Source organism: Dendrobates tinctorius, unplaced genomic scaffold (genome assembly GCF_039654945.1).
Source record: "Dendrobates tinctorius isolate UK_male_01 unplaced genomic scaffold, ASM3965494v1 ptg000063l, whole genome shotgun sequence".
In the NCBI taxonomy this organism is placed as follows: Eukaryota; Metazoa; Chordata; class Amphibia; order Anura; family Dendrobatidae; genus Dendrobates; species Dendrobates tinctorius.
The window spans coordinates 30,845,270-30,858,119 of NW_027361731.1; the positions used below are offsets into that span (position 1 = coordinate 30,845,270).

The 12,850-nt window shown below is 46.9% G+C and overlaps 1 protein-coding gene across 1 annotated transcript in view; it reads right to left on the minus strand.

Annotated features, from left to right (window-relative positions):
• Positions 1–12,850, minus strand: part of PITPNC1 (phosphatidylinositol transfer protein cytoplasmic 1) — an 88,827-nt gene that overhangs the window by 32,139 nt on the left and 43,838 nt on the right. Inside the window, exon 2 of the mRNA XM_073579807.1 lies at positions 1,066–1,214. Coding sequence (XP_073435908.1) covers positions 1,066–1,214 — 149 coding nt within the window. The remainder of the gene's footprint in view (positions 1–1,065; positions 1,215–12,850) is intronic.

The window sequence follows — 12,850 nt, forward strand, 5'->3', positions numbered from 1 at the left end:
AACCTCCTATACAGTGCACACTGACACAGCTGAGGGGCCGTTACACTGTATCCAGGATAACCTCCTATACACTGCACACTGACACAGCTGAGGGGCTGTTACACTGTATCCAGGATAACCTCCTATACACTGCACACTGACACAGCTGAGGGGTCGTTACACTGTATGCAGGATAACCTCCTATATACCGCACACTGACACAGCTGAGGGGCTGTTACACTGTATCCAGGATAACCTCCTATACACTGCCCACTGACACAGCTGAGGGGCTGTTACACTGTATCCAGGATAACCTCCTATACACTGCACACTGACACAGCTGAGGGGTCATTACACTGTATGCAGGATAACCTCCTATATACCGCACACTGACACAGCTGAGAGGCTGTTACACTGCACACTGACACAGCTGAGGGGCCGTTACACTGTATCCAGGATAACCACCTATATACCGCACACTGACACAGCTGAGGGGCCGTTACACTGTATCCAGGATAACCTCCTATACACCGCACACTCACACAGCTGAGGGGTCGTTACACTGTATCCAGGATAACCTCCTATATACAGCACACTGACACAGCTGAGGGGTCGTTACACTGTATCCAGGATAACCTCCTATATACCGCACACTGACAGAGCTGAGGGGTCGTTACACTGTATTCAAGATAACCTCCTATATACTGCACACTGACACAGCTGAGGTGTCGTTACACTGTATCCAGGATAACCTCCTATACACTGCACACTGACACAGCTGAGGGGTTGTTACACTGTATCCAGGATAACCTCCTATACACTGCACACTGACACAGCTGAGGGGTCGTTACACTGTATCCAGGATAAATTCCTTCTGTTGAGAGCATAAAAAACACCTGTAAAAAGATACTGATGGTAAGGAGCTGTCAATCGTGGATCAGGGTTTGATCAGGTCACGTTTTCCACTTTCCATTTACTGACAACAAGCAGAACCTGAATCTACGAGAAAGTGTCTGAAATGCTGCAGCGGCCTGTAACCTGCACGTGCGACTGCTCTCTGTTATCAGCGCAGGACTCTGGCTGTACCTGTTCAGGTAGACCCTCTTCTCGGTCAGCTGTCCTGGGCCGTGCAGCGGGTCCTCGTAGGGCTCGTTCTGGACGACCTCCACGCCTTCTCCGCGGTCGCTCTGCTCGTGGCTGTGCTTGCTGATCATGTAGAGCTGCCCGATTCTGTACTGCAAAAGGGACGGAAAACGGTGAGCAACATCAGGGCACCCCTCCGGTCACTACACAACAGAGAGGGCGTGCAGACTTTATGGCAGGGCAGATGAAGACGCGATTATATATACACCCCTCTTCTATACATCGTTCCCCCATCATGCTCTGAATCACTGATCCTTGGTGATCACCCGTGATCTGGAGGACGGCATGGGTTCAATCTCCCTGCAGTGCCCCCAGAGGAGAAGTAAGGTATTACACATTATTAGAATAAATGTTTTTTCTGGGCCGGGTCCTTCACCACTTCGTAGTCATACAGACGGGCGGACATAGCATTGGTGCAGCCGCACAGGGGCCCATTAATACCTCCAAAACAGGTGAAATTTTGCATTTTTAGGAGCTCTTGGCCTACAAACAGTCCATATAACATTCTTGAACAGAGGCATTTTCTGCCTGTGTCTGCCAGTGGCCACACATATGCTGGGACTTGTAGTTCTACTGATGATATAACGGACCTTTGCTTAACAGCAGGCTCTGTGTGCAGCTAACAGTTGGAGTGAGACTGATTGCCACTCTGGGACCCTCGACATCGATGTCGCCAGCTGCGATCATTCCCACGTTTAATCAGACGGGGCATAGAGAGAACAGCAAGTGGGGTAGGGATAATGGCGGCTATATTGGTCGTCACCCAGCTTTCCCAGGAAGAGATTACAAATACCTGGAGTTGCCCTTTAAGGCTTCTTTATAAATGTTAGGCCAGAATTTAGAGGGTTAAGCCTTCTGAATATTTAATGGTCGACATTTAATAAAAGCGTCTCGTGTCGGAATTGCTGCCATATCTCAGGCCTGATGGTCAACTATTGATCCGGAAATCTATAAGTATGCAGCGGCCGCGCTGAATGATGGGGGTCCCCTGTGCTGAGTCAGCGGAAAATGGCGCAATGAATCAGGACGGCGGACAGCAACACGTCGGGATGCAGAAACGACGTCCATTACAGAGACTGACGGGACTGATAACCAATGAGGACGTTCACGGCAACGCCACCGTCTGAGCCGGACAGAGGAGCCCTGACAACCTCACACACCACATACAGGTTGTCAGCACATATACATGGAGTCGCCTTATTTCAGAGCAGTCGGTTCAGATTTCCGCTTGTTACACAACCGCGGGGATCACGTGACACCCCCCGTATCATGTGCCGCGTCGAGGACTTGTGCAGATGTTATCTGCGGGAATCTTTCCATGTCAGCTGGAGACTAAACTTTTCCGAGTTCACATGTCGGTGCGTGTAGCGTGTGCCCTGGCGCCAAGAAACTTAACCCAGAAAATACCTAACGGAACTGCGAGAAGGCGAAAAGTTCCCCCGGTAATAATGAGGTGGAGGCAATGATACTATAGGAGGTGACACTGATTACGGAGACAAGGACTAATATTAGGGGTGCGCCACTGATTCTGTTTTTCCAGCTATTGTGTGGTCTCATGGCAACTGGCGAGTCTCCTGTCAGTGTTTTTCCTCAGAGCCGCACATTCTCCACGTCCATTGTAAAGTAAGATGCCTGGAGATTATTGCAAAGGCGTCCAGGAATGACAAGAATGCCGAAAATGTCCCGATTCTGCCCGGAAAATACAAGGTTTTCCATAGTCCATATCTCACAGGGACAGGGAGGGTCCCACAGACCGAGCCAGGTGGATACAATGGCCGCTACATCTGTGGTGATGGACGGGACGTTCTCGAGTGATTAACGCGGGATTAACGAGGTGGCGATGGTAACGTCAAGTCATTCACACATCGTCAGCGCGGGGAGCGAGCGTGACAACTGGAGGGATGAGAACAGTAAGATCGCAAGAATGGGACCGGAAGGAGAAATGCGTCTGTACGAGCGGCCGAGACCTTATAGTGCAAAGAAGTCACAAACTTGTCTCCAGAGTCACGCGACGTAAGCCGATCAAAGTTCTGATCTGGACTCCCGATGGGAAGGTGAAGTCTAAAAAAGATCCAAAAGGTGGGATCCAAAACCCAAAGCAGCAGGACTCAAGATAGGATTTTGTCCCAGTCCTGAAGACAATCTGCCCCCCCCTTCCCCATTACTACAGGGCTTGTTTCACCCTGTGGACAGGAATGGCATATGGGTCCTCGAATGTCACCACTGAAGATATGAAGACCCTAAACGACCCCCTAATTTCTAGGGTCCTTCCGTAACGGGGGCTCGTAAGTGGTAAGTCCATAACTCATAGAAAGAGTAAAGTTTTCCAGACCCTAAGGCCAGAGATGACATGGGACTTTCTCCACTAAGTGATCACCAATGAATATCTAAAGCCCCTAAATGGCTCTCTAATATCTAGAGTCTTCTCCTAACTGGGGCTTGTAAGTGGTAAGTCCATAACTCAAAGAAAGAGTAAAGTTTCATAGACCCTAAGGCAAGAGATGACATGGGACTTTCTCCACTAAGTGATCACCAATGAATATCTGAAGACCCTAAATGATCTTCTAATATCTAGGGTCTTCCCCTAACGGGGGCTTGTAAGTGGTAAGTCCATAAATCAAAGAAAGAGTAAAGTCTTGTAAACCCTAAGGCCAGAGATGACATGGGACCTCCTCTTTCTCTACTAAGTGATCACCAATGAATATCTGAAGCCCCTAAATGACCTTCGAATATCTGAAGCTGTCCATAACTAAGAGTCAAATCTTGCAGACCACATAGGCCCTCTTCTTTATCCACTATCTGAGAATGTGAAGACCCCAAATAACTCTCTCATCCCTGCAGCCTAAACCTAACGGGGGGCTTCTGAGCAAAAACAATCCATAACTCAAGGAAAGAGTAAAGCCTTGGAGACCCTAAGGGCAGATATGACTTAGGCACTCCTCTTTACCCACCATGTGAGTATGTGAATACCCCAAAAAACCCTCTCATTCCTGTTGCCTTAACCTTATGGGGGGTTATGAGCGGAAATGGTCCAAAACTCACCAAAAAAGTAAATTCTCATAGACCCTAAGGGCAGAGATTACATGGACCATGTTCTTCTAAAATCTTGTAGACCCTAAGGCCAGAGATGACATGGGACTTTCTCCATTTAGTGATCATGAAAGAATATCTGAAGACCCTAAATGACCCTCTAGTATCTAGGGTCTTCACTCTTTGGGGTCTTGATGGAGGTTATGACCCATAACTAACAAAAAGAGTTCTTAAAAAAAGTTTCGGAAAAAGTCTGCAATAATCTTGAACTTCAGTGTGAGCAGTGGTGTGAGAACGTTGAGCATCTATTGACACAAGAGACGATCAGGGGGCAACTGTCGCAACTCTCAGACCTCCGTTATCTCAAATATCTGCCCCTTAAATAATGGATCAACGCATGTGATCGGCCCTCATGCTCTAACATGAGATGTGACAAAGTCTGGCAGCCCTTCAGGGTTTTCCCAAATGCCTAATAATTGCTGCTTTCCTCGCCCGCTCCGGCACATGCGGCACGGCTGTTCTAGCGCAGAGGCGGAGAGCTGACAGTGCAGATGTACACAGGGTATTGTGGACGTGACACTTTCCTTTCTTCAGCTTTTTTTTCCTATATCCATCTGTCCGAGGAAAGAAAAATCCCTAAAGGTGATAACCCTTTACAGTAGCGCTATTTGTGCAGATCTTTCAGCTTGTCCTCCTTAGTGGGAGATGCTAATTTGGTGTGGGGTCACTTCAGGGTAAGCCTGCCCCTGTGAGTGAGGCATCTGCTGACCTCTGTAGGAAAAGCCAAAGACATCATCTGTTAGGCGTCAGATTTCTGTCACTGCACAGAGAGAATCCCGAGTCATACTTCCAGCGGTCTCCCATTCCTCTTCAGCCGCAGAGGAGGTTGCTCAGCATACTCATCGGTCCTGGCGCTCTGTCCAGTCCAGCTCCGTGGGTTTGCTTGCTGTTGCTACCTCTGGCACAGCTATGCCAATACATGCTGCTCAGCAGCGAGATTCTCCAGGGACTAAGTCCCCATGTCGGGCCACTGAGCATGCCCGTGGAGTGATCTCCCATTGGAGATCGAGGGTCACGTGCTCAGGTCCTGCTCGTATTCGGATTGGCCCATCCGAGAAGCCAGGAGCCAGGAAGGTCCCGGACGCTCGCGGCTATGAAAGGTTCGCACGGCCGCTCGCCCATGCGCTAGTATAGACTGTATTTACAGACTATGTGGAGTGAGTGATGTATGCACGTATGAATGTCTCTGGTGAATGACTCATTAAGAAACCCCTACCCTTGGTACGCATGTGTTGTGCAGCCTAGCCTGCTGGCGCCCAGGCTTAGGCGTAGGTAGGACAGAGTGCTGTGAGTTCATTTTCCCCTTCGTCACTGGATTCTGGTGAACTCCCTATTCTGGTGAAGGAAGGTGATGAGCCTGATTATCAGGCACCTGAGTCTAATGAGGATGACTGGCTGAGTGGAGTCACAGACTGAATATAAGGCTGCCGACGCCCTTCTGCCCTGCGGGTGATTTCTCTGTGGACTCCTAGGACACCAGTCTGATTCCTACTCCTAAAGCTAAGTTTTCTGTTTTGGCTGTTAGCCTTTTTGTTTTGTTTTTTGTTTTCCTTGCTTTTCAGTATTCTGCCATTCCCTGCTGGGGTGAGCTGAATCTCCTTTTGCCTGTAGCTCTGTCTTCAGTATATTCCTGAGTGCTGACATAGTTTTTTGAAGCCTAGCGTCTTCAGGGCCTTTTTCACTGTCAGTTTGTTGGCTCTTATTTTCATAGGGTTTTTCACGGATTGCAGACAGCAGCCTTCCTGTCCTTTCCTATGTAGTTAGCTTGGGCCCCTCTTTGCTCTGTCTATCTTTCTGTCTGTGTTAGTATTTTCATCTTGCTTCACCGTCATTATATGTTGGGGGCTGCCTATTGCTTTGGGGTCTGCTCTGGGGCAGTTTAGATTTCCCCTTTCTTTCTTTAGGCCTATTTAATTCTCCGGCTGTGATCGAGGGGTCTAGGGCATCGTAGGAACCCCCCACGGCTACTGCTAGTTGTGTTGATAGGTTCAGGGGTCTGCAATCCGATAGCTGCCAACTTCTCTGGTTTTCTGGACTTAGCTAGCATTTCTGTTTTTGCCTCCTACGGTGACTCAATCATAACAGAATCACCAGCCATACCGCAGATCCTAGGGTACTCAATAGCAGGAAAGAATTGTGTTTAAAAAAAAAAAAAAAAAAAAGGGTGTGTATATTCTTTCCTCTATATCTCTGAGGCCGTAGGGGGAATTTTTTTTTTTTCTCTCAATGGAGATAAAGCAATTGTCTGATCATGTGGAGCAGCTCGCTGTGGAAGTGCGGGGAATTTCCGCCTACCTTGCTCGTTCGCATGCTGTTGAACCAAAGATCCCTACACCTGATGTATTTTTTGGGGATCGATCTAAATTTTTGAGTTTCAAAAATAATTGTAAATTATTTTTTGCCTTGAAGCCTAACTCGTCAGGGAGCTCCGCGCAGCAGGTTAAAATTGTCATCTCTTTGCTGCATGGCGATCCCCAGGATTGGGCGTTTTCTTTGAAACCAGATGATCCTATTGTGACTAATGTGAACGCATTCTTTCAAGCTTTGGGGTTGTTGTATGACGAACCTAATGGTATTGATCAGGCTGAAAAGACCCTGTTGGCATTGAACCAGGGTCGAGATTCTGCAGAGTTGTACTGTCAAAAGTTCCAAAAGTGGGCGGTCCTTACTACCTGGAATGATAATGCCTTGGCTGCTCTCTTTCGGAAGGGTTTGTCAGAAGCCGTAAAAGATACTATGGTGGGATTTCCTGTTCCCTCTGGTCTGGACGATTCTATGTCATTAGCCATTCAGGTTGATCGGCGATTACGTGAACGCAGGATTGCACGAGAGGTGTTGCCACCGGTTGAACAGACGTCTGAACCTATGCAATGTGATAGAGTATTGTCTAAGGCGCAGCGTCAGGAGTTCAGAAGGCGTAATAAGCTGTGTTTTTTCTGTGGAGATGCCTCGCATATTATTTCTGTTTGCCCTAAACGAGATAAACGCTTTGAACCACGTTTTCTGTTGGTGGTGTTCAGCCTAAGTTTCTTCTGGCAATTACTCTGATCTGCTCCCTGTCCACATTTTCCGCCAAGGCTTTTGTGGATTCAGGAGCAGCACTAAACCTAATGGACTTGGATTTTGCTAAACGTTGTGGATTTCCGATGACACCTCTGCAGATGCCTATCCCTTTGAGGGGGATTGATGCTACTCCTTTGGCTAAAAATAAACCTCAGTTTTGGACCCAGGTGGTCATGCGGGTCGCCCCAGACCATCAAGAAAATTGCAGATTTTTGATATTGCATGGTCTGCATGATGCCGTTGTTCTGGGGTTTCCCTGGTTGCAAATTCATAATCCAGTTTTGGATTGGAAATCTGTGTCTGTGGTGAGTTGGGGTTGTCGGTGTGCCTTTAGTGAGGCTCCGGTTTTTTCCACCTCTCCTCAGTCGCATGATGTTCCTGACTATTTGGCGGACTTTTATGATGTATTTAGTGAGAATGAGTCTGCGTCCTTGCCTCCTCATAGGAGTTATGACTGTGCAATTGAACTAAGCCCGGGGTGTAAATTTCCCAAGGGTCGGCTCTTCAATTTATCTGTACCCGAGCACGAGGCTATGCGGTCCTATATTAAGGAGGCGTTGGAGAAGGGTCATATTAGACCATCCTCTTCACCCTTAGGTGCCGGGTTTTTTTTTGTGGCCAAAAAGGATGGTTCTTTAAGGCCTTGTATTGATTATCGTGCCCTCAATAAAATTACTATTAAATATCAGTATCCGTTACCCCTGATTTCGGATCTATTCTCTAGAGTTAGAGGTGCTTGCTGGTTTACCAAGCTTGACCTCAGGGGGGCGTATAATCTTATCTGCATTAAGCAGGGAGATGAATGGAAGACGGCGTTTAATACTCCGGAGGGACATTTTGAGTACCTGGTGATGCCTTTTGGGCTCACTAATGCCCCTTCTGTCTTCCAGTGCTTCATGAACGATATTTTCCGAGACTTTGTCGATAAATTTTTGATTATTTACCTGGATGATATTTTGATCTTCTCCAAGGATTGGGATTCTCATGTGGAACATATTCGGACTGTGTTCCGGATCTTGAGGGAGAATTCCCTGTATGTCAAAGGATCGAAATGCCTTTTTGGAGTACAGAGGATTTCATTTTTGGGATTTATTTTGTCTCCGTCAACTATTGAAATGGACCCGGCCAAGGTACAGGCCATTTATGATTGGGTTCAGCCCACTTCTTTGAAGGCCCTCCAGAAGTTTTTGGGTTTTGCTAATTTTTATCGGAAATTTATAGCAAAATTTTCTAGTATTGCCAAGCCATTGACTGATCTGACTAAGAAGGGTGCTGATGTGTTGAATTGGTCTCCTGAGGCTGTTGCTTCCTTTCAGGAGCTGAAGCGAAGATTTACCTCCGCCCCGGTTTTGCGGCAACCTGATGTCTCACTCCCGTTCCAGGTAGAGGTGGATGCTTCTGAGATTGGTGCAGGAGCTGTTTTGTCCCAAAAGGATCCTGTAACATCTAAAATGAATCCCTGTGCTTTCGTTTCCCAAAAGTTCTCTCCATCTGAACGTAACTATGATGTGGGGAATCGGGAACTGTTGGCCATGAAATGGGCATTTGAGGAGTGGAGACATTGGTTGGAGGGAGCTAAACATCAAGTTGTGGTCCTCACTGACCACAAGAATTTGATTTACCTAGAGTTGGCTAAACGCTTGAACCCTAGACAGGCTAGGTGGGCCTTGTTTTTTACACGCTTTGATTTTGTGGTCTCTTTTCTTCCTGGAACTAAGAATGTAAAGGCAGACGCCCTCTCTAGGAGTTTCTTTGCTGATTCTCCTGTGGTAACCAAGCCTGCTACCATCTTAGGCGAAGGGGTAGTTCTTTCTGCCATCTCGCCCGATTTGAGACTTGCTCTGCAAGAGTTCCAGGAGGACAAACCTGAGCGTTGTCCCAGTGGAAAGTTGTATGTTCCTGACCAGTGGAAGAAGAGAGTGATGTCTGAAGTTCATTGCTCTGCATTGGCTGGTCATCCAGGTATTTTTGGTACTAGAGATCTGGTGAGTCGCTCTTTTTGGTGGCCCACCTTGTCTCATGATGTCAGGAATTTTGTGCAGTCCTGTGGGACTTGCTCCCGGTCTAAATCTTGTTCTCGTTCTAGTGGGTTGTTGATGCCTTTGCCGGTCCCCAGGAGGCCATGGACCCATATTTCAATGGATTTCATCTCCGATATGCCGGTCTCTCAAAGAATGACTGTTATTTGGGTGATTTGTGATAGGTTCTCTAAGATGGTTCATCTTGTACCACTCCCTAAGTTGCCATCTTCCTCTGAGTTGGTGCCCCTGTTTTTGCAACAGGTGGTTCGCTTGCACGGGATTCCTGAGAACATTGTATCTGACAGAGGAGTTCAGTTTGTGTCTAGATTTTGGAGGACTTTCTGTTCCAAACTGGGAATTCAGTTGTCCTTCTCTGCTTTTCACCCTCAGACCAATGGGCAGACAGAGAAAACAAACCAGACCTTGGAGTCGTATTTGAGATGTTTTATTTCCGCTGATCAGGATGATTGGGTTTCATTTTTGCCCTTGGCCGAATTTGCTTTAAATAATAGAGCTAGTTCTGCCACTTTGATGTCACCTTTTTTTGTAACTTTGGGTTTCATCCTTGATTTTCTTCAGGGCAGGTGGAGCCTTCTGCCTGCCCAGGTGTTGACACTGTGGTGGAGAGAATGCACCAGATCTGGGACCAAGTGGTGGATAAGTTATCTCTCTCCCAGGAAAAGGCCCAGCGGTTTTCCAATCGACATAGGACCATTGGTCCCCAGTTTAAGATTGGTGATATGGTGTGGTTATCATCAAAAAATATTGCTATGAAGGTAGCTTCTCCTAAGTTTAAGCCTAGATTTATTGGACCTTACAAGATTTTGGAGATTATTATTCCGGTCTCTTTTCGTTTGGCTCTCCCTGTCACATTTAAAATCCATAATGTGTTCCATAAGTCCTTATTGAAGAGGTTTGTTGAACCAGTTGTTCCTGGGGTGGCACCTCCAGACCCTGTATTGGTTGAAGGTAACATGGAATATGAGGTAGAGAAAATACTGGATTCCCGTCTGGCTAGACGGAGACTCCAGTATTTGGTTAAGTGGAAGGGTTATGGTCAGGAGGATAATTCCTGGGTCTCTGCCTCTGATATTCATGCCAAAAGATTGGTGCGTGCATTTCATCGGGCTCACCCTGATCGCCCTGGTGGCGTGGTTGAGGGTTCGGTGACCCCTCCTCAAGGGGGAGGTACTGTTGTGAGTTCATTTTCCCCTTCGTCACTGGATTCTGGTGAACTCCCTATTCTGGTGAAGGAAGGTGATGAGCCTGATTATCAGGCACCTGAGTCTAATGAGGATGACTGGCTGAGTGGAGTCACAGACTGGATATAAGGCTGCCGACGCCCTTCTGCCCTGCGGGTGATTTCTCTGTGGACTCCTAGGACACCAATCTGATTCCTGCTCCTAAAGCTAAGTTTTCTGTTTTGGCTGTTAGCCTTTTTGTTTTGTTTTTTGTTTTCCTTGCTTTTCAGTATTCTGCCATCCCCTGCTGGGGTGAGCTGAATCTCCTTTTGCCTGTAGCTCTGTCTTCAGTATATTCCTGAGTGCTGACATAGTTTTTTGAAGCCTAGCGTCTTCAGGGCCTTTTTCACTGTCAGTTTGTTGGCTCTTATTTTCATAGGGTTTTTCACGGATTGCAGACAGCAGCCTTCCTGTCCTTTCCTATGTAGTTAGCTTGGGCCCCTCTTTGCTCTGTCTATCTTTCTGTCTGTGTTAGTATTTTCATCTTGCTTCACCGTCATTATATGTTGGGGGCTGCCTATTGCTTTGGGGTCTGCTCTTGGGCAGTTTAGATTTCCCCTTTCTTTCTTTAGGCCTATTTATTTCTCCGGCTGTGAGGGACTCTCACCCCGTGTCCTTGGGGTAGAGTTCTGTGGCCGTACACTGTGCGCTCTTTTGGCCGGGCTCTGTGAGGTAACAGGCTCCGGCATCTACTTTCAGCGGTGGTGCGACTCTGTGCAGTAACAGAGTTCGCCCTGTTCACATTGGGTGACGTAACCCACGTGTGACTGGTTTCACACCGCTTAATTCTTCCGCCATTACTTAGCAGCAGTGTACCACCTCTACACGGTGGACCCCGGACTGCGAACGCACCTACTATTATTTTATAATTTGGTGCGTTCCGCCAGCTCTAACATCGTCTATGGACACCAATACGGGGTAATGGACATTAGATGAAAGATGTCTGAACTCATGGAAGTTGGCAGGACTGGCCGAACATATTCCAGGAATGGGGCCACCTGATTCTCAACCCGACACATCATCATCTTAGAATATCAATGCCCGATCCCTAGTTTTCACGGGCAGTAAAGCCGCTGCCAGAAGTGTTCCGTACTGACTTTCTTGCCTCTCCTCGCTGAAAATACATGAACGCTCATCAGAACTGAAGGCTCATGTGTAAGGGGGAATCGGGAGAGAAAGACGAAAACGGAAAAAAGGTTTGCCAGGCGCCATCTCATGGAAACGCCCAGCCTAGGAGATCCACCTCTACTAGTTTTTTTTACCTAGTGAAAGTTTCCTTCTATTGCACCTCAAACATTTATCCCTTCACTTCATTTATCCCTTACTTCACCGCCTACACAATAACTATTCCTCCTCTTCCGCCATATTGACCAAGACTCTCTACTTGCCCTTCATTTTGGCTAAGACCATCTTACTTAACCTTCATATTGACCAAGGTTTCTTCATAATCCTTTATATTGACCAAGACTATCCTCCTCCACATTGGCTAACACTCTCTTCTTCGGTCTTCGTATTGACCAAAAGTCTCTTCTTGCTCTTCATATTGACAAAGACTCTTTTCTTTAGCCTTCATATTGACCAAGGAAGAATCAAATCAGCTAAGACTCTCTTTCTCACCCTTCATAGTGATCAACGGTCTTCCTTTACCTTCATATTGACCAAGATTCTCTTCCTCATCCATCAGATTGACTAGACCCTCTTCTTGCCCATTTTATTAACCAGGATTCTCTCCTCTTCCTCCATAATGACCAAGGCTTTCTTCTTACCCTTCATATTGGCTAAGACACTCTTTTTCGACCATCATATTGACCAAGATTTATTCCTCATCCTTCATCTTGGCCAAGACACTCTTCGTCTTCCTCCATTTTGGCTAAGACTCTCTTCTTTGTCCTTCATATTGAAAAAGACTTTCTTCTTTACTCTTCATATTGACCACGGAAGAAGCCTCGCCTTCCTCCTCCTCCATATTGTCTAAGACTCTCTTCCTCACCTTCATAAAGACCAGGACTCTCTTCTGGCTCTTCATAAAGACCAGGACTCTCTTCTTGCTCTTCATAAAGACCAGGACTCTCTTCTTGCTCTTCATAAAGCCCAAGACTCTCTTCTTGCTCTTCATAAAGCCCAAGACTCTCTTCTTTCTCTTCATAAAGACCAGGACTCTCTTCTTGCTCTTCATAAACACCAGGACTCTCTTCTTGCTCTTCATAAAGCCCAAGACTCTCTTCTTTCTCTTCATAAAGACCAAGACTCTCTTCTTTCTCATCATAAAGCCCAAGACTCTCTTCTTTCTCTTCATAAAGACCAAGACTCTCT